Source organism: Trachemys scripta, chromosome 1, assembly GCF_013100865.1.
Source record: "Trachemys scripta elegans isolate TJP31775 chromosome 1, CAS_Tse_1.0, whole genome shotgun sequence".
In the NCBI taxonomy this organism is placed as follows: Eukaryota; Metazoa; Chordata; order Testudines; family Emydidae; genus Trachemys; species Trachemys scripta.
This window is the reverse complement of record NC_048298.1, coordinates 226,473,998-226,497,442: the sequence shown is the minus strand read 5'-3', so window position 1 is coordinate 226,497,442 and position 23,445 is coordinate 226,473,998. Positions and strand designations below refer to the sequence as shown.

At 41.5% G+C, this 23,445-nt stretch overlaps 1 protein-coding gene across 1 annotated transcript in view; it reads right to left on the bottom strand.

Moving 5' to 3' along the window:
* CYFIP1 (cytoplasmic FMR1 interacting protein 1) overlaps positions 1-23,445 on the bottom strand; it is a gene marked incomplete in the record, with an annotated part of 115,525 nt that overhangs the window by 79,185 nt on the left and 12,895 nt on the right. The window contains 4 exon segments of the mRNA XM_034757907.1: positions 1,680-1,781; positions 2,906-2,983; positions 4,088-4,177; positions 6,435-6,558. Coding sequence (XP_034613798.1) covers positions 1,680-1,781; positions 2,906-2,983; positions 4,088-4,177; positions 6,435-6,551 — 387 coding nt within the window.

Sequence of the window (23,445 nt, the reverse complement as noted above, 5' to 3'; positions counted from 1 at the left end):
TTGTTTATACTGCCCTATATACTATACACTGAAATGTAAGTACAATATTTATATCCCAATTGATTTATTTTATAATGATATGGTAAAAATGAGAAAATAAGCAATTTTTCAGTACTAGTGTCCTTTGACACTTATGTATTTTTATGTCTGATTTTGTAAGCAAGTAGTTTTTAAGTGAGGTGAAACAAGGGGGTATGCAAGACAAATCAGACGCCTGAAAGGGGTACAGTAGTCTGGAAAGGTTGAGAGACACCGATCTAGGTTATCCCCTCTCTCTTCCTATAAAGTTCTTTAACAGTAAAATGCCACTGAAGTAACTCATCATCCAATTCCAAAGTTCACTTAAAAGACATCTGCAAGTAAGAGTGAGACAATTCCATTAAAACTTCAGAATACGTAAGGGTAAGATGAGCATTCAGCATGGCCTCTCCAGCTCCCCATATGTACAGCCATATGTTACTAATCAGTATGTTTAGCGCAGGTGACATTGCAACCACCATAGAATTTTGCTGGAGCACAGTGAAGCACAGTGGCTGGGATCAAAATGTTTTGTTGGTTTTCCTTTCTTTATTGCTCTAGTTTGCAGTTTTCAAGTTCTTTTGCAAGGAAGTCTAATTGATGCTATAAAAAGGATGTTCTCCACAATTTGTAGAGCACGTTAAGTTCCTTGAATGGAACAGCCTGGTTTGGATTTAATCAGGCCCATTTGCACTGGGCAGTGGTGGGAATGCTGCCTTTCTACTCACTCTTCACCTTCTCCCCCAGTAGCTGCCTCCTCTCTGAGCTGGGAGTTCTGAGCTGCAGCTGCTCCCCACTAAGCTGCCTAGCAGCACACACAGCCCACCATATGAGATGACAGGCTAGGGTGGAAAGAAAGAGAGTAGCAGACTACCACTAAGCGTTCCTCTGCCAGACAGTGAGAGATTCAGGGATTCAAGAGAGGAAGGCCAAGAAGCACTCCATTAAGCTCTACCCCAGTCCTGTAAGTGGAGCTGCTTTCACAGGTTCGCGTCTCTCTTCAAAAACGACCATACAAGTCCAAGCCATGGGAGGGAAGTAAAGAGAACCATGCTGAACAAACAGCTCCTCCCTTAGGGTTGTGCAGCCATATGCTATTAACCAGATAAAAACATATTAAGCATGCATAGTGTCCAATGGAGCAGCAAACATAGGGCCCCGTCCTGTAAATATATCTTTATTCATGCAAATAGCCCCACTGATTTCAACAGGAATGTTCACACAAGTAAGGTTACTCAAGTGTTTACAGAGCAGAATCAAAGGTCTTTGGGCAAGAAGAAAACTGATTCGCTCTACAGCTTAGAAGAGATGTTGCAGTCACTTCCGGGAAAAACAAATGGTCAAGTAAAAGTGAGTATAAATATGGAAAATGAAAAAGAAAGGAATTTTAAACTGTGCAATAACTGCATGCAGAACAAGAAGCTGAGCACAGGCGACAAGCCATATACACAAATATGACTGCACTTAGACCACACTCTAAGTTTAAGTCACATGTCAGGACCATGGCCTCTCTCTGTGGGCTATGTAAAATCTTTACAACGTTTGGTTACAGTAATATAGTCTTTGAGCTAAGTCAGCTAAAGCAGAGTGCACAACACCACAGCACATGAGAAAACAAAACAAAACCTCTATTAAATAGCTATTGGTTTAACTCTTTTTACCTGAAAGTACATAAAATTCATCAGTTTTGTAACCTCGGGCTCCAGAACTTCCACAGTTTTTTCATAAATTTCTACTCGGTTAGGCTGTTCATTACATTTAACCTGAAGAGAATCAAAGAAATAGTGATATGGAAAAGTCACTCCCAAAGAAAACTTCAGCAGACAGACAGCTTCAGAATGGCCCATCGAACCAAGAAAATGTATTATAGTGCTGTTTAGCCAAAGTTAAGGCTAATTTGTTGTTTTTAACATCTCAAACACAGTTTTCAGGGACTAAAAAAAAAATTTTCAGAGCTACCTGGGTTCTTATATGGCACCCCTCACTGCAGTATCTGTGTGCCTCAGATAATAATGAATTTAGCCTATAAATATGCCTCTGAGGTAGGGAAGTATCTTCACCATTTTATAGATAGGGAATCAAGGCACAGTCACATTAAGTTACTTTCCCAGGGTCACAAAGACTGTGACTGAGTGGAAAACTGAACCCAGATCTTCTGAGGTCCAGTAATTTAACCAAAAGACGATCCCTATCCCTCCATGGCAGCACAGATTTTTTTTTTTTTTTTTTTGAAAGTCCCTAAAATCAGAAAGCTATCAAAAAGGACTGTGATTTCATTTGCTTTTCCAGCTCATCTTAACTCTATTTTCAAAAACTTCAGTTTTTCAGGCACTTAAGTATTAACTTTGGACTCCCACCACATGTGTGCATTATATAAATAAGCACGTGCACCCGCATGCGTGCACACACACACAAAATCTGGACTGCCTCAAACATTTTAAAAAAGTGACCAGACCCAGTATCCTCTTTGACGATCTCCAGAGCAGTATTTAATGCCTAGTTCACATCATCAAGTAACCATATGTTAAGTTGCTGATCACAACCACTTTGAATTTAAGCTTTAAATGCTTGCTGGCACTACCATCTCCATTTGTTTTCTGTTAAATGACATGGGAAATTTTGGTGTCAAATTAACACTACTATCAAAACTGCCCATCCAGTGCACATTATTGCTACCGTATTCGCAAATCAGCCAGGAAGCTTAATACAGAGTGACATGAAATGCTTCCTTAATTCCCTCACCAAAAAAAATATCCAGTCCTCAGGAGCTGAAAGTTTTGCTTCAACAACATTCCCAGTCTTGCTGGTTCAATGTATCCACACAATCAGGAAAGAACTTGAGATGAAAGTTCAAGCACTGTCTGACAATTGAATTTTGCTCCTTTACCTGAGGAATGGCCCTTGAGCAGCTTCTCCATGTGTACAGCATGACAGCATACTCTTGACCGTCTTCCAACATTTCATTCTAAAATATAAATAAATTAATTAGTATCAATACGAGAAGGAATGGTAAATACAAAACAAAATTAAAAACTGCCATTATTTCTCTCTCTCTCTCTCTCTCTGACACATAAACACACCCTGAGCCAAACAAACCTTTTTCTCTTACTAGGATGTACACATAACCGGTCACACATACTGAATGTTAACTGATATATCATCTTAAATAGTATGTTCAAATTGTCAGGTCATATTGTTTTTTTCAGTAAAGCAAGTTCTCTATGGTTAAGCACAACTCAACCTGATTCATCAATTATTGAAACAATTAGTTCAGCTACTGAACATGCAAAATTAATCCTAAAGCTAAAAATTGATCTGTTCTTAGTCATTCATTTCAATAATATTCTACCATGAATGAATATGGACTATTTACAACACTATTTAATGCAATGAATATGTATCAGATTACTAAATGACACTTTGCATCCACTAAAATATGAAGTCCAAGAGGTCAAGCTTTGCTACTGACAAAACTAAACAACTATTAATCCTGAAGTATGTAATATTTTACAAATTTAAGACATTAAAAAACACAGACAACAGAACTGCTACACTGGAAATAGATTAGGATCCATGGGATTTTATATGTAATACAAGAGAGAAGTATTACTTTCAGGGACAGGGAAGAAAAAAATAGCATACAGCAACCCCTCAGGTATTGACCAAAATGCTAGCGGAGTAGTGGAAGTTTCTGGCACAGAAGATAAATTTATTCTCTGACAGTCGGAGCCTGTTGATAATACAGTACTAGCCTAACTTGGAAAACTGAAAAATATAGAATCCCTTAAGGAAGGCTTGGGTACAGAAACTTCAGGCAATATTGGCTAACTCAGCCAAGAGGTTATCTGAGATGCACAAGAAAAGAGTGAGCTAGCTATGTTTTTTCTATGAGAGATCATTCCTGACAGCTATGGCTGTTTGAAGTCTGGTTGCTAACTTGGTTTCCTATTTTCTCCGTGCATGTTCATCTCACTATAAGAAAGTTTTGTCAAAGATATATGCCTCTTCTCTCACAATTTATTAAGAAAATAAAAATAAAAAGAGTATATGTCCGAAAATGTTTACTTACCATATTCGAATGAACAGTAGCTTGCTCAATGTATCTTGCAATGCCTGTGACAAATGCATTCCGGTCTTCAAAATTAGTGTTGAAGTTTGGCTGCATGAAAGAAAATAAACAAACATGTAACCCTTGGGGAAACATTTCAAATGTTGGTATTTATCGCAACAACAACAAAAAGGACATATGCTTTTCCAGAAATTAATGGGAATCTGTGACCAGGGACCTCTTGGTGCCAAGAGGCAGAGGGCACAGAAAGGGTTTAAAGAGGTTACAGGGATCCCCTAGATTAAGTATATGCATATATATACCAAAAGGTGGCATGTAAGGTCTCTACCAAAAGTCAGTAGCTCACTGGTGGTCAATCATTTAAAAATGTATGTATGAATAATATTCCAGGAGTCATGCATGCATGTTGATAATTATGTTCTTAAAATCTGTGAGTTGGGGCTGGTCACCAGAAGGTGATAAACAAGTTCCTCCCAAGCAGGACATAGTAAACACTTATCTCCCTGTCTGGTCGTGTATTGTGTCCCTCACAATGTAAATATATTTGCATACTGATCCACCAAGCTAATCAAAATTGATAAATCACAAAAAAGAAAAAGCTGCTGGGAAAACAAAATGAAACAAAACCAAAACAGCCAGGGGAGGTATTCTGTTTGTGAATGTAGACAATGGATTTTTGGGATATACGTGGGGGGGACTAGTTCACCTTGGATCCTTCATCTAAGGGACAAGCTACCAGCATGCATGTTTTATGAAAAAAGAATCACAGCCAACCAGGGCTGTTAAGCCCTGTGACAAAGACTTGGGTGGTGCTAAACTTTATTAGATAGGAAAGTATCTTGTTAATTAAATGGAGGCTCTAGAACAGGGGTCTCAAACTCAGATGACCCCGAGGGCCGCATGAGGACTAGTGCATTGGCCCGAGGGCCGCATCACTGTCACTGAACCCTCCCCCCCCCGCTGCCTCTGGCCCCGTCCCCACTCCACCCCTTCCAATTAGGCCCCGCCCCTGCCCCAGACCTTCCCTGCTGCATTCCAATCCCTTCCCTTAAGTCCCCACCCCAACGCTGCCCCCAGGGGGTGCAGAAAGGGTGCTGGGTGCAGCAGGGGCTGAGGGCAGGGAGTTGAGGTGCAGGAGGCGTGCAGGGTGCTCAGGGCAGGGAGTTGGTGTGTGGGGTACAAGAAGGGTGCGGCAGGGGGTCAGGGTGCAGGATGCAGCAGGGGGCTCAGGACAGGGAGTTGGGGGTGCAGGAGGGGTGTGGGATGTGGCACGGGGCTCAGGGCAGGGAGTTGGGAGTGCAGGAGGGGTGTGGGATGTGGCGAGGGCTCAGGGCAGGGAGTTGGGAGTGCAGGAGGGGTTCAGGGTGTGAGCTCCAGCCTGGTGCCGCTTACCTAGAGCGGCTCTGGGGTGGCAGCGGTGCTTACTGGGGCCAGGGCAGGCTCCCTGCCTGCCTTGGCCCCGGCTCCATACTGCTCCGTGCCAGGAAGCAGCTAGAACCGTGTCCCTGCAGCCCCTGGGGAAGGGGAAGGGGCTCGGGCTCAGGCTTCCCTGCTTGTGCGGCTCTTGCCGCTTTTCTAGGTACCTCCGACAAAGCTTCCATTGGCCACGGTTCCGTTTCCAGCCAATGGGAGCTGTGGGGGGCGGTGCCTGGCAGGAGGCAATGCCGGAGCCCTCTGCTTCCTTCCACCTCCCCCCGGCCCGAAGGGGCATGCTGCCGGCTGCTTCAGAGAGCAGTGCGGCACTTGCAACATCAGGAGGCAATCCCACGGGTAGGCAGAGGGGCGGGGGAGCGTGGGGAGCTTGGCGGGCCACACACAAGAGCCCCGCGGGCCGCGTGTTTGAGACCCCTGCTCTAGAATGTGTATTATGCTTTTATTTTATTTGTGTCTAGTTGTTTGCAATTCTTCTACCGACTTGTTATTACTTGTACCTCTGTTCTTTATTAAATAAACTTATATTTGTTTTCACTATAAACAAATTTCAGTGCTGTGAGTTAAGCAAAGCAGTAGCCTGAGGTGAAGCTGGTAAGCTGGGGGTACTGTTCCTTTGGGAACAGCAGACCCAGAAATTCTGTGAATGTCCAGTGGACAAGAGGTTGCATATTTCAGGGGGACGCTCAAAGAGTTCGGGGGTTGGCGTGTGCCCATCGCTAACCTGCAGAGGAACAGCAGAGCCTGCACAGGTTGAGAGGGGAGTGCTTGCATTGGCCATGGTCGGTGGAGTCAGGGAGCTGATCTCTGGCAGGTTCAGACAAGGCTTTCACAATAAGGGTAGATGGTAGTGAGGGGCCTCACAATCCTGAGTACTTCTGAGGAGCATCACAGACTCATACTAGATACTCCTTACCTGGTAAAGCAGAGATGACGGAGGGGGTTCAATACATGGTTGTTGATCCGGCAATGGTAATTCTTCCAAGAGATCCACATTGGACAAGGCATCCTCTAAAGTAACCTGAGCAGCCATTTTGTCTCTGTGGGGGGGAAGGGGAGGGGAAATTATGAAAAAAGGCTAATGTGAAGAGCAAGGGAACAATTTATTTCTGGTGTGGGAAATGAACAACATCCCTCACACAGGCCCACTTAGCTAGAGACCACCCTAGAAGAGCCAGTGTCAAACTGAAACCTCGTTAGTTTCAATATGAGTTAAAAGGAGTTTCAGGTTCCACACCTGCCTGCATACTCCTGCCAATTTCTGTGTTTTTAAAATGTTTCTTTCTCCCCATCACAGTGTGACAGACCCAAACAAACAACAGGGAAAACTGATTGATGATACAACAGAAAAATATAAACTAATTGAATAAAGCGTTGTCAAGGCAAGCAAATGAGGAAAAAAAAGGGAAATCCTGTTTCCTGTAGTTTCTTTCAGTTACAGTAATTTGGGCAGAGTCTTGTAACTAGAGTAGGTATAAAATTTTTAGTTGACGAAGCCCCCTTATGGCCTTTTCCATGATTTTCCACAGTTGCTACCACCAGCTCAACAATTGTGGGAGAATTAAATGTAGACATGGTGTCAGCAGCCACTAGCATTTTAAACACAATGGTATCTAGAGCTGCTCTAATTAGGATTAATGATGTTGGATTTAAAAACCTGAGGACCACATAGAGCGGTGTACACACTAACCCTCCCACAGTTGCTACTGCAAATGAATCTGAACCGTCAATAGCTATAATAGGAAATTTTATGGTGAAAAATTACAGAGCACCTATAGCATACTTCCGTCATTACAGCACTACAGTATATTGGTTTAACGGGATGTTTTTGTATATAACTTTCAAACCAGACAAATAGATTGTACACATTAGGGTTAGTAGATAGCATGAAACCACTAGTTTACAAGACAAGACTGGCCCTTCCTCTAATCACAGTTTTTCTATTGTCTCTTTAAAAGTTGGAACAACTTTCAAAAGGCAAAATTAACACGTGCACCTTACAAGAGACATAATCTGGTACTATCCATCAGGCTCAAAACACAGGGGTTCCATAGGGCTTCAATATATTTAGAGTAATAAAATATTATCAGTACTTAGCATTTATATAGGACCTTCTTCAGAGCATTACAGAACCCTTTGCCAAAATGCATTATTCCCATTTACAGAAAAGAAACATGCACATTTATGTTTATTGACTTGCCAAAGGTCACAGTGAGTCAAGTGGCAGAGTCAGGAACAGAATCCAGATCTCATGACTCACAATTCTTTAACCACTAAACAACACCGCTTCCCTACTTTCCTTTGCATAAAACTGTACATTCCCCGAGCAGCAGCTATGGGGAGATTTTCATCACAGCAAGCACTTCCCTTAAAAGAAAATAACTAGCTCGGCTGACACAATGAATCTACAAAGTAACCAGCTTTCTGTTTTCCGAGACTGATCTGGTGTCCTTAACAACAATCTTGCAACCAGGGTTTTGTTCCACTGTGATTCCTTAGAATACCAGTGCACACCCCATTGCTGCTGTACAGTGAGCAGGGGATAGATTCACAAATTCCAGGGCCAGAAAAGACCACTGTGATCATCTAATCTGACCTCCTGTATAACCAGGGTTGCCAACCCTCCCAGTTTCGCTGGGAGTCTCCTGGAATCGGGCCCTATCTCCTGGAGGCTACTGCAGCCAAACAGGGAGATTTTGGGCACTAACAGTTTGGCAGCACAGTGGCAGGCTTCCTGACTGCCCTCACTCCATGCCACTCCCGAAAACGGCCAGCACAGTGCCTGTGGCCTCTGGGACGGTTGGGGGGCAAGGAGTCACTGAGCACTGCCCCTGCCCTGAGCGCCGACTCCGCAGCTCCCATTGGCCAGGAACTGCGACCAATGGGAGCTACAGGGGCAGTGCCTGTGGGCAGGATCAGCGCGCAGAGCTCCCTGCCCCCCCCCAGTTAGGAGCTGCTGCCAGAGGGATGTGCCGCTCGCTTTCGGGAGTTGGCCGAGGTAAGCACCGCCCCCCTCACCCCCTCCCGCACTCCAACCCTCTCCCAGAGCCCACACCCAAACTCCCCCACAGAGCCCACACCCCTCACCCCTCCTGCACCCCAACCTCCTGCCTCAGGCTCAGCCCAGAGCCATTGTCTACACTCCAAATCCCTTGGCCCCACCTCTCAGCCCAGAGCCCGCACCCCCTCCCACACCTCAAGTCCCTACCCCAACCCAGTGAAAGTGAGTGAGAGCAAGCGACAGAGGGAGAGGGTTGGAGTGAGTAGGGGTAGGGCCTTGGGGAAGGAAAGGGAGGGGGGCAGGGCAAAGTTGTTTGGGTTTGTGCCATTAGACTGTTGGCAACCCTATGTATAACACAGGCCATAGAACTTCCCCAGAATAATTCCTACAGCGTGTCTTTTAGAAAAACGCCCTATCTTGATTTTAAAAATTGTCAATGATCCAGAAGCCACCACGACTCTTAGTAAATTGTTTCAATGGTTAATTAACCTCACTGTTAAGAAAACTATGCCTTATTTCTAGTCTGAATTTGTCTAGCGTCAACTTCCAGCCACTGAATTGTGTTATACTTTTCTCTGCTAGACTGAAGAGCTCACCATCAAATATTTGTTCCCCATATAGATACTTACAGATTAATCAAGAAAATATGCAGTAAAATAGTAGTGCATTCTGAAGCTACCATGCAACTGGCTCTCCCCCACCAGTCACCTTTAGACTGTTCCATCAGGAGAAGAAAAACATGCAAAAGTGATCCTGAACAAAACTCCTCCTTGGGCTGTCCCAGGTAAAAATTGCCCTGGCTCTACACGTTTGACCCAGTAGATCCCTGATCACCTGGTGAAAGATTCCTCATATGACTGGATCAGGTTTCTTCCCACCCTCCCCCCCCACACCCCGTTTCTCTCCTTTACATGAAGCCAGGAAAGAGAGTAATGTAGTGAAAATTTTGTGGTGAAAGCTTAAAAGATGTGAAACAAATAGAAAAGGTAAAACAGAAAGAGTGGGCTGGCAATCAACTTGTAAATACTGCTTTAGTTTGGAAGCGGAAGAATGAGGAGGATCAGATGAGAGACTGAAAAATGAAACAAATGTGTGTTACTCCTGGGGGAATTCTGCACCAAAAAATTAAAAATTCTGCACACAATATTTTTAAATTCTGCAAAATTCTGCATATTTTATTTGTCAAAACAACATAGTATAATCACACCAGTTTCAATTATTTTGGTAATATATTTCAAAATACTTGTCAGCAAGTAGGTCTGTAACAATACAGACAACAAAAAAGATTCAGGAAATGTTACTCGGCTGGGGCTCCAACTGACAGCCCCACGTTGTCTGGCAGTCAGCCAGAGCCCCAGCCCTGAGCAGGACTGAAATTTGTTATTTCCACCAGAAGGAATTGTTTCGGTGGAAATCACAAATTCTGCGGGAAACATTAATTCTGCACAAACTCTTCACTGCACAGTGGCATAGAATTCCCCCAGGAATAAATGTGCGCATAGAACTTAGCAGTGATCTCATAAATACCTACTACTATTGGAAAAGTACAGCATGGAGAACATGGGTCTTTCACCGCTTAGGAATCACATTCAAACCCTAACTTAGGCCCAAAGCTAGCAGGTTTTAAAAACAATTTATTTGTTCACATCAAACTTACTGCACAATTTGCAGAGCCCTGCTTAAAAAAAAAAAGTGTAGGACTGGAACAACAGGTGAGTGTACTGGCCGAGCTGTACTGGGAAACTTGCACAACACCTGCCTGTACCTAACTCAAGCTATTTCACCAGCACTAGGTTCATCCACAGAATTAAAATCTAAGGTAAGGCTAGAGTCTTACGGCTCAGTTAGCAACACTATCACTGAGTAGACCAATGCAGCTGAACAGTCATAAAACTCCGATTACTCAAGCAAGTGAGAATGAAGATGGGCCGCATAAGGAGATCAAAATACAGATAAAGTCTCAAAATATATTTCCTGAAACTGCATGAAAAACTGTTTTGTCAGATCTACACTAGAAACAAAATTGTTTTCGATATCTGTTTAAGGGGAAGCCGTTGCTGGGAAAAATAAAATAAAGGAAAGTGTTGAGAGTAACAGTTCAGTTTCCTAGTACAAACCACAGTCAGATAGCTCTGAACCAAGAAAGGGCACACTTTTGACATTTGTGGCTCAAGCACTCTAAAAAAAAACCCTCAAAAAACCCCACATAAGTCCCCTTGATCCCCAGATGTTCTGTTTCAAATAGAACAGTCACATTCTTTCCAGCACTAATTGATTAAATTCTGTAAGACGCTCTCCTCTTTACTTCAATCTTCTATCTGCAGACTAAATATTTTAGATTGTTCGCTTTAATGAAATGTTCTCAAACGTTCATTTAAAAAAGTCCACCAAAGCACAAGCAAAGGACCCCTCTCTCCCCCGGCCCCCCAGTTCATCTTTCCATTCACTGAAATAGTGCATTGCAGAGAAAACTCTACTTGGTGGATATGCTAGGTAAAAGAAAAGCTTCCTGTTGCCCATTCAGAGTTTTGCTGGAGAAACACAGGAAAGCATGTTTTTCAAGACCTGCATTGCCTGATTCTATGACAGCCTGTGCCTGGTGACTTCAGTTCTCCTGTTTGTCGCATACTGCTGCAATTTCAAACGTTCAACTGCTTTGGAGGTGACAAAATAAGAGTACAAAATGGTATCAAAATGCTTTGTTCTGCTGATCTAGATACCTAATGGATTGTAATGCGACCACGAATTAAATATTTCTGTTCACCATTCTGTCTCAGGCTTTAACTCTCAGTAAGAGAATAAGATGTGGAAGAGGAACAGGCATCTTCCTGTTTAGTTTTGACAAGTTTGCAGATTTTGTGAAAGAAGATTCACACTTCCTTCCCATCAACAATTAACAAGCAAACTGAGCATCAGTATCTGGGTATGACATGTAAACAGCTGACACAGGGCTCATCTACACAAATAATCTTAGTTTATACAAAACAATCTGCTGATCGTTTTGTATAAAGTAAGTCCTCAACCATGTTACAACATGTTGGTTTTACAAAAGGTAGATCATGCCAAACCAACCTGATCTCCTTCTTTGAGAAGGTAACAGATTTCTTAGACAAAGGAAACACAGTGGATCTAATTTACCTCGATTTCAGTAAGGCATTTGATATGGTTCCACATGGGGAATTATTAGCTAAATTGGAAAAGATGGGAATCAATATGAAAACTGAAAGATGGATAAGGAACTGGTTGAAGGGGAGACTACAACGGGTCATGCTGAAAGGTGAACTGTCAGGCTGGAGGGAGGTTATTAGTGGAATTCCTCAGGGATCGGTTTTGGGACCAATCTTATTTAATCTTTTTATTACTGACCATGGCACAAAAAGGGGGAATATGCTAATAAAGTTTGCGGATGACACAAAGCTGGGAGGTATTGCCAATACAGAGTAGGACTGGGATATAATACAGGAACATATGGATGACCTTGTAAACTGGAGTAATAGTAACAGGGATAAAATTTAATAGTGAAAAGTGCAAAGTCATGCATTTAGGGATTAACAACAAGAATTAGTGTTATAAGCTGGGGACGCATCAGTTGGAAGTAACAAAGGAGGAGAAGGACCTCGGAGTATTGGTTGATGACAGGATGCCTATGAGTCGCCAATGTTATATGGCAGTGAAAAAAGCTAATGCCCGTAAAGTCTGTGACTCTATGTTTCTATGTTTTGGTCTTGTCCATGTAGATGAGCCAAAAATGTGTTTCAACCCAGGTACAGAATCATACCCTGGACCCCCTGCATCCTGTGCAATAAGTTACAAAGTCTGGAAGGACAGTCTCGTCCCACTGAAAGGAAGGAGGTGTAGGTAGGGAACAGGTGAGGCTTCTGATATTCAGGAAGATGTGGGTGTTTGATTGTTATTAGCAAAGGGATAAATTGCCACTTTCCCTCTTCCCTACGGGTAGGTGCAGAGGCAACTACATTTATGGAAGGGGAAGCTATTTTTCACCACAGTAGTTTCGATAAAAATTACCTTCCCCACTGTATCCCTCCCCAATATTTGTCACTACATCCAGCACATACTAATGCCTAGTTTGCTTGTTAATTGTTGATGGGAAGGAAGTGTGATGTTTCCACTAAAAAGATAAACAGTAAAATAAGTTAAAGGTATCCTAAAATTATTTTTTTCAAACTGGACTAATGTCTTTAACAGGCTAGCAGTGTTTTCATGAAGCTAAACACTGCCTCTTGTTAATGGATGTTGATCCTGCTGAGAGAAGGGTAAGTGGAATTTGACAATTTGCTGAAGCAGCTGGCTTATTATCCCACCTAGATATAAGGTAGATGGAAGTGGCTCTCAATTGAGAGAGAATCTCGGGTGTGATCTGTGCAGTCCTGATATAGAAACCTTAGGAGCAGCTTAGGAAGGCTGCTTGTATTGAACTCTGTTATTGTTAATTTATTTGTTAATAAATCCGCACCCCACACAGGGGAGGGGGCAGGCTCTGAACCTACATGGTGTACTTTGAGAGCAGGCTTTTCTTGTACTACTGAGTCTGCAGGGCTCAAACTGGAAAGAGCAGGGGAGAGGTACACAGCAACACAGCTCTCACAAGCTGTCATTTTGCACTCAAGAATTTAAACTTTCATTTTAAAGTTAAAAAAAATTAACCCTCATGGTTGTGAAAGAAATCTTCAAAATGTGAATGTGCCATTGCTTATGTAGGGATGCTTGCCTGAGCATGAAACAATGGCAGAGAGCTGCAAACAGCATTTGTTCATCTCAGTAAGGTGTTAGATCAGATTCTCAAAGATGTCATTTAGGTATTAAAACTGTTAATTATTTCACTGCTGATTAAAGCATATAAAAAGGAGAGGGGAGATCATATTATGAGGATCTGCACAGTCTGCTGTAAATGAAAATATCACCACTTATTTTCCACCTCCCTCTTCAAATCACGGCGTCAAGCCCAAGTACCCTGGATAGTATTCAGCAGAGCATCTGAGCTCCACTGAGACTGAGGCAAGTCCAAAGAGCCGACCAGAGCATGCATGATCATTTTGAAGGTCTACACAACCTATTGTGAGTGGCATCCCATTTTGTCATCTCCAGCATGCACAGTTTAGCTTGCAAGCAGAGCTTGGAAGAACACACACATTCCCCGCCCCCCACACACTCCTCCTTCAAGTCCTAAACTAGATATAGAGAAGGAGACTAAAATCAGAGGTGAAATTATAATGTTTTAAAAGGGGTGTCTGATATTGCTATTTGGTTGTGTCTATTTAAAGACCAACTATTGAATCAGTAGCCAAAATAGAGCCTTAGCTGGATTCTCAATACAGTTTAGCTGGTTTAAATCTACATACACAAGCTCCCTTACACTAGCATAACAGGCTCCAGCATGATATGACAGTGAATCTCCAAGTATTTTGAAGTGACAAACCATCTCTCAGTAATTAAGATTGTGACTAGCTGTTTACTAAGCACAATTTTGAAACCACCTTCTCACTCTGCCAAAACTACACCATTCCACCTAAAGCCTATTGTATGCATACAGCTGCCTAAGGATATTTTGGGGTGGATAGCAGGACATGACATTCATGGGATATGACTTTTTTTTTTTTTTTTTTAAATAAAAATCACCTATGTTTCACTTTTTAAAAAGGGCTGCTCCAAGAAACTTCAAAATTCGTTGCATTCTTTTGTCCTCAGTGAGGCCTGATGCTTATACAGTTGTTTAATTCCCCCACCCCCCCAAACCTCAAGTCCCCATATGCAAAATAATTTCTCTATCTGCAGACTCTACCGTTAGAATACCTTCACCAGAACTCAGTAACAAGAGAGGGCTCAGAATGGCATGTGGAGAACCGTATGAGAAGCTGTGAGAAGGAAAGGCATCATTCTGATATAATCCCAAGGTTGGGAGCTAAGCTTATTGCCACAAGAAGTCTCCTAGCCTTCAGGTTCTCTCTACTTCAAATAGTAGGGACTCATCCATATCAAATATCACACATCACTATTTTTAAGGTGTCTCAAAAAACTAAGGAAATTCCCGAACAAAAGATCTGAATTTAAAACAATATTTTAGTCATTTAAAAAGCACACCTGAAACTCTGGAAATTCTGAATTAAGCTTTAAAAGAAACATAAATCAGAAAGCCAACCATTTAGATCACTATAGTGCAAACAACCTACAGGTCAGGAAGTCCACAAATATTTAAAAGGGGTGCCAATGCAAATATAATCTTCTGGGGAAATACCACATGAGTCCACCTTGATAGCTACAGAATTGCATTAATTGCTGCTGTCAGTGCTCAGAAGGAGGGATTGGAAACTCTCACTCACTGTAGGCCAGATAGAGATTACAATGCAGCCTACAGCCTGTCCTGCTGCCCCTGGAGAAGCCGAAGATGGAGACTGTGACTTACTGAGTTGCCCTCTCTCTCTCTCTACTGTTCTGAGGAAGGAGTAAACTACAACACGTATTGTATGCTCCCCAACATGCCAATATAACTTCATGGCTAGGCATATTGCTGGGGTAGGCGGGGAGAGTCCAGTCTGCCAACATGCACAAGAGGGAACAGAAGGTCTGCAAACCTTGCTTCCCACCACGTGCAGGAAGTGGTGGCATGGTATAAGAATAGCAGCATACTCATCTACTAGTTTGCATAGCCACGCAGGACAGGGCATGAGCTGGCTCTTTATAAGCAAGGCTTTAAACTGACAGAGACCCAGAATGAAGAAATATGCATTGATAATGCACGAGGATGATGTGAACTCTGCCTCAGTAAACTTAAATATTTTGAGTTCCTTGAAAACCACTTGTACATATTACACTTTACATCAAACCAGAAGAGCCTCAACAATTTTGATTTGAAATAAAAATTAATTTTGTAACCCAAACAGAAGAAAAGTTTTATTGTATTAGGTCACCTGCAAATTTTCAACATGAGTTCCAAAAAATTCATCCAAAATACTGTGCTTGAATATGAACTAATAATATATATTAAAAAAATTTCTTTACAATATTACTTTCTATTTTGTGGAGGAGGAAAATGAGCGTTAGAGAGTTTAAATGTCATAAAATCAAAATTTTACATGCCCAGAAACATTTCTTTCACCATTCTGCTACAAATTGGACAACATTTTTAAAACGAGCCTGCAAGCATTTATTCGTGTTCTTTTGTTCAAAATAATTTAAAGAAGTCAATCTGCTTTTTAGAGAGTAAAAAGAACAGGAGTACTTGTGGCACCTTAGAGACTAACAAATTTATTAGAGCATAAGCTTTCGTGGACTACAGCCCACTTCTTCGGATGCATATAGAGTGGAATAAATATTGAGGAGATATATATACACACATACAGAGAGCATAAACAGGTGGGAGTTGTCTTACCAACTCTGAGAGGCCAATTAAGTAAGAGGAAAAAAAACTTTTGAAGTGATAATCAAGGTCGCCCAGTACAGACAGTTTGATAAGTGTGAGAATAAGGCTCTCACGCTTCTTATCAAACTGTCTGTACTGGGCTATCTTGATTATCACTTCAAAAGTTTTTTTTCCTCTTACTTAATTGGCCTCTCAGAGTTGGTAAGACAACTCCCACCTGTTTATGCTCTCTGTATGTGTGTATATATATCTCCTCAATATTTATTCCACTCTATATGCATCCGAAGAAGTGGGCTGTAGTCCACGAAAGCTTATGCTCTAATAAATTTGTTAGTCGCTAAGGTGCCACAAGTACTCCTGTTCTTTTTGCGGATACAGACTAACACGGCTGCTACTCTGAAACCTATATTTAGAGAGTGTTTCCTGTAGGGTTAGTGTTGTGTATTTGGTTGTCGCGGTAATAGAATCTTGTGTTGCTATGGCAACCGAGTTAGATTATTAGGGGATAGCCCAGCCAGGGCTCGCTGTTGGTTAGTCTTGAGTGTGGAAATAAATGGCTGCTAAAAGATTTACAGCTCTCTGTGTCTTCAGTGATTTCTTCCTAAAACTGTTGCCCCCAAGGATATAACAGTTAGTTTTCCTCTCTCCTGACACTGAGGGTACATCTACACTACAGGGGGGAGTCGATTTAAGATACGCAAATTCAGCTACGTGAATAGCGTAGCTGAATTCGACGTATCGCAGCCGACTTACCCTGCTGTGAGGACGGCGGCAAAATCGACTTCTGCGGCTTTCTGTTGACGGCGCTTACTCCCACCTCCGCTGGTGGAGTAAGAGCGTCGATTCGGGGATCGACTGTCGCGTCCCAACGGGACGCGATAAATCGATCCCCGAGAGGTCGATTTCTACCCGCCGATTCAGGCGGGTAGTGTAGACCTAGCCTGAGGAAAAGTGTCTCAATCTCACCTGAATCAGAGTAACCTCAGACTGAATGCATATACCAAAATTATAATGATGTTACATTCAATTAATTCAAATGTAAATCTGCAAGGTATTTTTTAAAACAGTAATATCAATTCTCACCCAAGTTCTGGGGTAGGATGTAAAATAAGGGAGGTGCTGATGAGACTGGGAGGGAAAAGGTAACAGCCTTTATATAGTTCTTAATCAGAAAGGAGATGCTTACTCCTTATGCATTTGCTAAGTAGATATGCACTTAAGCCAATGTTTAAATGCTCTGCTGAATTTCGGGGCCTAAAAGCCCAACGGCCCAACCCTGCTCTCATTGAAGTCATTGGGAACGTTGCCATTAACTCCCCTGGGAAAAGGCTTGGTTGAGGTAGCAGAGACATTTGAGTTTATAGGAGAGAATAAATTTTAATTTTCCGCCAGCACCACAGTTTCAGACTTCTTCTATTTCATTTGCTCGTTGGTTTTTTGTTTATATTTTTTTTTACTAGCTTATAAGAAACAAACCAGTTAAAGTATTTTCTATGAAGAATTAAAGGAACTTTGCATCATCCCACATGATGTTCCTTATCAGAGAAAATAGTTAAAAACCATAAGGCTTTGACTGATCACATAGGTCCTTGTAAGACAACAGCTACCAAAAGTTAATTTTTCTTCCAGCAAAAGTGTAGTAGGGAGCTAATATTAAATCCAATGTTCTTCCATGCAGTGGATTTTAGGATTTCTCTCAATTTTTCCCAATGAAAGAGGTTACTATAGCTCTATTTCAATTTAATTTAAAAGAAGCCAGTTTAATGTGAACAAACATCTTACATGTCAATTTAGATTAAACAGAATATGATTTAATAAAAAAATAATCTCTCTCATTGATTGTTTCCGAAGTATTTCACAAAACAGTAAAATATTTTTCTGGTTGTTCAGACATTGTAGGCCAAATCCTGCAGCGATTATGTTTTCATATACAATTCTCTCTCTCTCTCTCTCTCTCTCTCTCAGTGCCTTGGATGACAGAAGGTTTTATTGAAAGAGGAATATTCTGATGAGTTCTTTTTGTGATTTGAGCCTTTCTTTGTTTCTGAGCAACAGATGTGCATAAATTGAAGCAGCAAGGAAAAAATGCTTTCATGTCATTCACCAGTTTAGCTGATTAAAAACAAAAAAACTAGAGCGCAAGCAGCAGCTGACAGGGCCTTTATGCATCAGACTTGATACACAGTCAAGCCTTTTAAAAAGATACGTTTACAATCATAGATCAAAACAAAAAAGGATGATTACGCCTGCCTGGTAGCATGGCAACAACCAAAAGAACTGTCACACGATGGAAATAATTAGCATGGTATCAGGCTAGGGAGGGGCTGCACTGTTCAACCTCCCTGGCTGCTGGTTGGAGCAGAATGACCTAGCGCTGGAGGAAACTTGGGTAAGTGATGTAACAAGCAGGTACAGATCTGAGGGGAGAGTGAACCACATGTGGAAAATACTGGGGGAGGGAAGTGGCAGCTCCAGAATGACATGCAAAAATCAAGTGCTGAGTGCGTAACCACACTTGATTTTGTTTTTAATGAAAAATGCTTCACCTGGCTGTCAATCAGCTTTCTATATATTGTGGGTAAAACCACATATCCTCTTAAGAGTGTGTGTTACACTACTGAAAACAATGTGGTTAACAACACCAATAAACCCCCATTTGTTTTCAAACTCGTATTGGGTCAGAAAAATCTGCACCAGACTAACCACACATATCTGTTGACATTTTTATTATTAGCAACACATGGAACAGCCATACTGCCTTGGGCTCTAAGGGCAAGGCAATGTCAGTTATTTTGGTGAGAGACTAAAGGACCATTTAAGTGACCCAGAAGTGGTGTTAGCGATTCAATACTGCTCTTTTCTTTACAGTCAGTATTGAGCCAATAACCCAGCATGGTATTAGGTGGCACCGTTCTGCTAGAACTGATGTCACTTAGCTGAGGGGGCAAACTTATGTAACTGACCACTTGTGTGGTCCAAAGAGCCAATCAACACTTGTTGCAACAGTAATGGTGTTAAGCTCTGTCTATCATTCTCCTTGCAGCTCCAACTGCACATAATATTCTTCTTCGCTTCCTATCCAGAACTGTGGCGAGTTGCTGAACAACTATTTTCCACCCCACAGATGGCTGCATTTCAGTAAAGGATGAGTGAGCGCTATAAAACACTCTGGGATCCTTCAGGATGTAAAGTCCTATAAAAAAATTAAATTTGTCCATGTTGAAAGCACTCTCTGGTAGGTATAGAATAAGAGGTTTGGTTTTACTTAGAATAGTTGTCATTATAAGCGGAGTAAAAAAATTAAAATGTCCATTTAACAATTAAAAATGAATGTATGCACCACAGACTTACACTGCAGAAAATATAAAGGGACAAAGATTAAGATTTATCTTGCATAATCCAAAGGTGTAACCTGTACATTCCTTATATAGCTTTATGTGCCAAAATATAAATCACAGTAATAGTGAAATTCTCAGCTGTTTTGGAATGACGAAACACACTCTGAAGTCAGCAGCTGTCTCCAGAATCAATATGATCAGAAGCCAATTCTCATACAAATAATTCTATATTATTCAGAGAACTCCTAGGAGAAGTCTTAATCCCAGTGATCCTTGCTACAATAGCTTCCTTACTACCAAGTGCAGAAATTTTCACAGAAAGGCAATCCCAGTCTCACACTAACTCTCCACTGCAACCCCTGGACAAAGCATGACCTCTGTGCCTCAGTTTTCCAGTATATGAAATGGGAATACTAATGCTTTTCTACCAGAAAGTGCTGCTGTGAGGATTACTATTTATCATACTTTGTAGCCAAAGCTGTCCCAAGTACAATTGCACAGCAATTTCTGTACTACAGCAAAGGTTCCAAACTTATGGGGAGCAGTCCCATAGGGGATACCAGACCACCTCTACAGGATCACATTGTTCTCCCTTGGGAAGTTACTTATCTAGCTTCACCCTTACGTTCTCTGAAAACCACCAGTCTATAGCAACAGGCTGGGAGCAAGGCAAGCAGAAAGAAGAACAGTCCCAAACAGAAGTAGTAGGGAAGAAACAGACCCAGCAGATCGTGAGGACAGTTGTGGGAGACACACAGCAGGAGGAAAGAGAAAGGGAGAGTAAGAGGACCAAGAAGAGAGAAAGGATGAGACTAATGGGAGAAAACAGGGAAAAAAAGAGAGATGCAACATGTGTCAGGATATGACAAAAGCTGGTATTGGGAGTAAGGTGAAAGGGCTCTCAATAAGATATGGAAGCAACTAAACTAGAATGAGGCAATTTATGGCTAAGCCTCTGTGTAGCTGTATCAATTAAACTCTGTTCTGGCTTTTTCTCTCTCCCGTTTTAACACCACATGCATTTTATTGTAGGCGTGCCAAATATTGTAGTGCTTTTGTCATGTGCACCAATGAGGACTCAGAGAAAACTAACATTCATTTTCCCTTGTGATCCATCTCAGAATATGAACTCAGATCTCCAAGAATTAAAAATAGCTAGGGCACCAATTCAAGCCTACTCAGCCCTTTTTTCTAAATCAGAAAAATGGGACTTCACTTGAGCTATGAGCCTTAGATGCACACAACGGAATCAATCTCAGCCATAAGGAACTTCAGTGCTACTCTGTAAAATCTTGAAACAAAAAACACCAACACCACCACAAAGGGAGCTGTGTTTCTGAAAGCCAAGCTGTAGTGACAGGGCTTATCCTTCCTCAGTCATGTGCATATGATTTCTTTGGACCCGCTCAGTCTTTTCAGAGTTCAGATCCCAGCATTCCACTCAGATGTTTTTTTTATTCACTGGGGTGGGAGGGGGAATAAATTTGTTTTCTATTTTAAAATAAAAATGCCATATTTAAAAATAAGACTCCTTTACAGGATACCAATTGGTCCCCTTGGTTTTACAATCAATCTGCTGCATTTTTCTCTTCAGCGTGAGCAGTCAGTCAGCATTCATTTCAAACTATAAAATTATGCCATGGCCATGCAGCACTAGGCCAGCAGCAAAGTCATTAAAATTCCCAGAGGCAGCGTCACACATTCTCCAATTGGGGGAGTTAACCTCAACATGCTAGTAGCACTTGGGGCTCATCAAAACACGTATAACTGGGGGCTGCTAGCACAGTTGTTGGCCATGGTTAGGGCAATATCTAACTTCCAACATTTTTTTTTTAATTACTATTGTAGCTTCTAATAATATGTTATAGAGCAGCAGTGTTAGGTTATTACAATGTCCCTTAACCATATATTTTTATGGCTAGTTTATATGGGAGAATATTTTAAAACATGGACTCCACTAAATGAGCAGTACAGCCAGCATTATATTAGCAGCACAGCTAGGCCCTTAGCAGAGAAAGCTAACAGGAAAGTAGTCGTCTTTGGTCTTTTACTTTTATCCAAAAAAAAACAGTATAGACTCAGAGAACATTCCTAGTCAGTGGCTCTATTTATGGTAATATCTGATAGCCGTAGTGCCCAATACAGCTGCATAACATCACTGCAATTTGGCTGCATTTTACATAATGTTTTTAAAAAACTGGGTTCATCATACTTACATTGTTATTATTTAATGCATGCAAAAGTCTAGCTAAAACCCCTTACTACCCTTTTAGACATTGTAACTAAGGCTATGTCTACACTAGTACTTTTGTCTGTAAAATTTCTGTCAGTCAGGGGTGTAAAAAAAACACACTCTTGACCAACATATGTTGTTTCACCAACAGAAGCACCAGTATGGAAAGTTCTATGTCAGCGGGAGACGCTGTCCTGCTGACATAGCTACCACCACTCATTGGGGGTGGTTTAATTATGCCGACAGGAGAGCTTTCTCCCGTCGGCATAGAGCGGCTACACGGGAGACCTTACAGCAGCGCAGCTGCAGCAATATAGGTGTGTCACTATAAGGTCTGTAGAGTAGACACAGCCTTAAATTATAAAGAGATTATAGGAAGAACATAGATCAATTGTAGGTTTACGGCAGGGAACACCACTGTCAATAATGCAAACAACTGCGTGAAGTATCACTGTCAAGACAAAAATGTTTAGAAGAAATATTTTCATGGTGTTATAAGCACAGTGTCTTAGGTTATTAAATATTTAGGACTAGAGCCTGGAAAGACTCTCACGTGCTTAACTTTATGTACTGTAAGTAATCCCACCGACTTCTTTGAAGGACTGGGGCCTCACTCGGTAACATTTATGCAGTTTAACTTTTGCACTTTATTTAACTTGGACACATCTATATTTAGTGACATTCAATTACTGAATGTGTGTACTAGCATCATGCTGCAGCACTGGGTTTGCAAACCACAGGGGGAAAAAAATGTTTTTACTAAAAACTGACAGCATCATTTGAATATTATTTTTATTCACAAGAATATTCAGGGTGGTGATATTGCAATTGGTCCTAGAAAGGTGTTCAGTTCAATCAAATAGGATTTTCCCCCTTGATATTGGAGAGCTTAGTTGGAATGCATTCAATGCAACATTTCCTCATCCTTTCTACAATATTTTTGGTACCCTGCAAGATTGTCTATTCACACAGTGCAGCCAAGAAGATACGAGCACCATCACTGCCAGGAGGCATTGGAGATGGGTTGGCCATGTGCTTTGGATGGAAACTGATTCCATCACCAGAATAGCAATAAGATAGACACCTGAAGGCAAACGAAAACATGGCAAAGAGCTGTGGAAACTGAGCTGAAAAACCTGGGGCACAGTTGGGGAACCATTGAAAGACTTGCCAGAAACAGACAGTGGAGTGGAGGAGCTTGGTCACTGCCCTAAACGCCAGAGACATAATGGGAACATGATGATGATGATGCACGATTGACAGCTTCACTCTCTTTGATTTGACTATGAAAACCTTGGCAGTTTAATTGAAGAGACACCAGCAACTTGAAACCCAGTTAATCACAAAAGACAAGACAAAATTAGTTTCAAGTCTTACACTAGCTCCCTACAATTGTTCCCTGAACAATCTTTGTTGTTTTAATAAATACATTTTCCTATTTTTTAAGTGCATCTCTCCCTGTTGCTGTGTGGAAGAGCCACACAAATAGGGGAAAGTGACTAATAGGAAAACTTTCAAAAAATGCACAAGTCAAAGTACAAAACAAAGAATTATTTTTGCTAGTCTCTTTCTAATATAGTCCCATAAGTGACATCATCAACAAGAGCAGGTAAAAAAATTCAGAAAAGTGAAATTTTAAGTTGATAGTATCCTTTTAATTGCTAATGTGTTTAGTCTTTTTTTAGTATCATCAATACCGTATCAGGGACAAGATGATATATCTGAGAAACCCAGGTAAGTAGGTCCCTTCCTAAAGTCACCGTGAAAGGCTTTGGCTCATGAAGACTTCACAAAAGCACAACATCTAGTTTACAGTTTATTAAGACAGGAAGAGAATCTTTTGCTGCTGCTGCAGAAGGCACTTGACTAATTTGAGCTAAGATTTAATGCAGTTCACACATTTTAAGTTTCCATCCCTTACTGAAGCACCCAACAGATGGTATCTGAATAAACACACCCACCCACACACACACACAT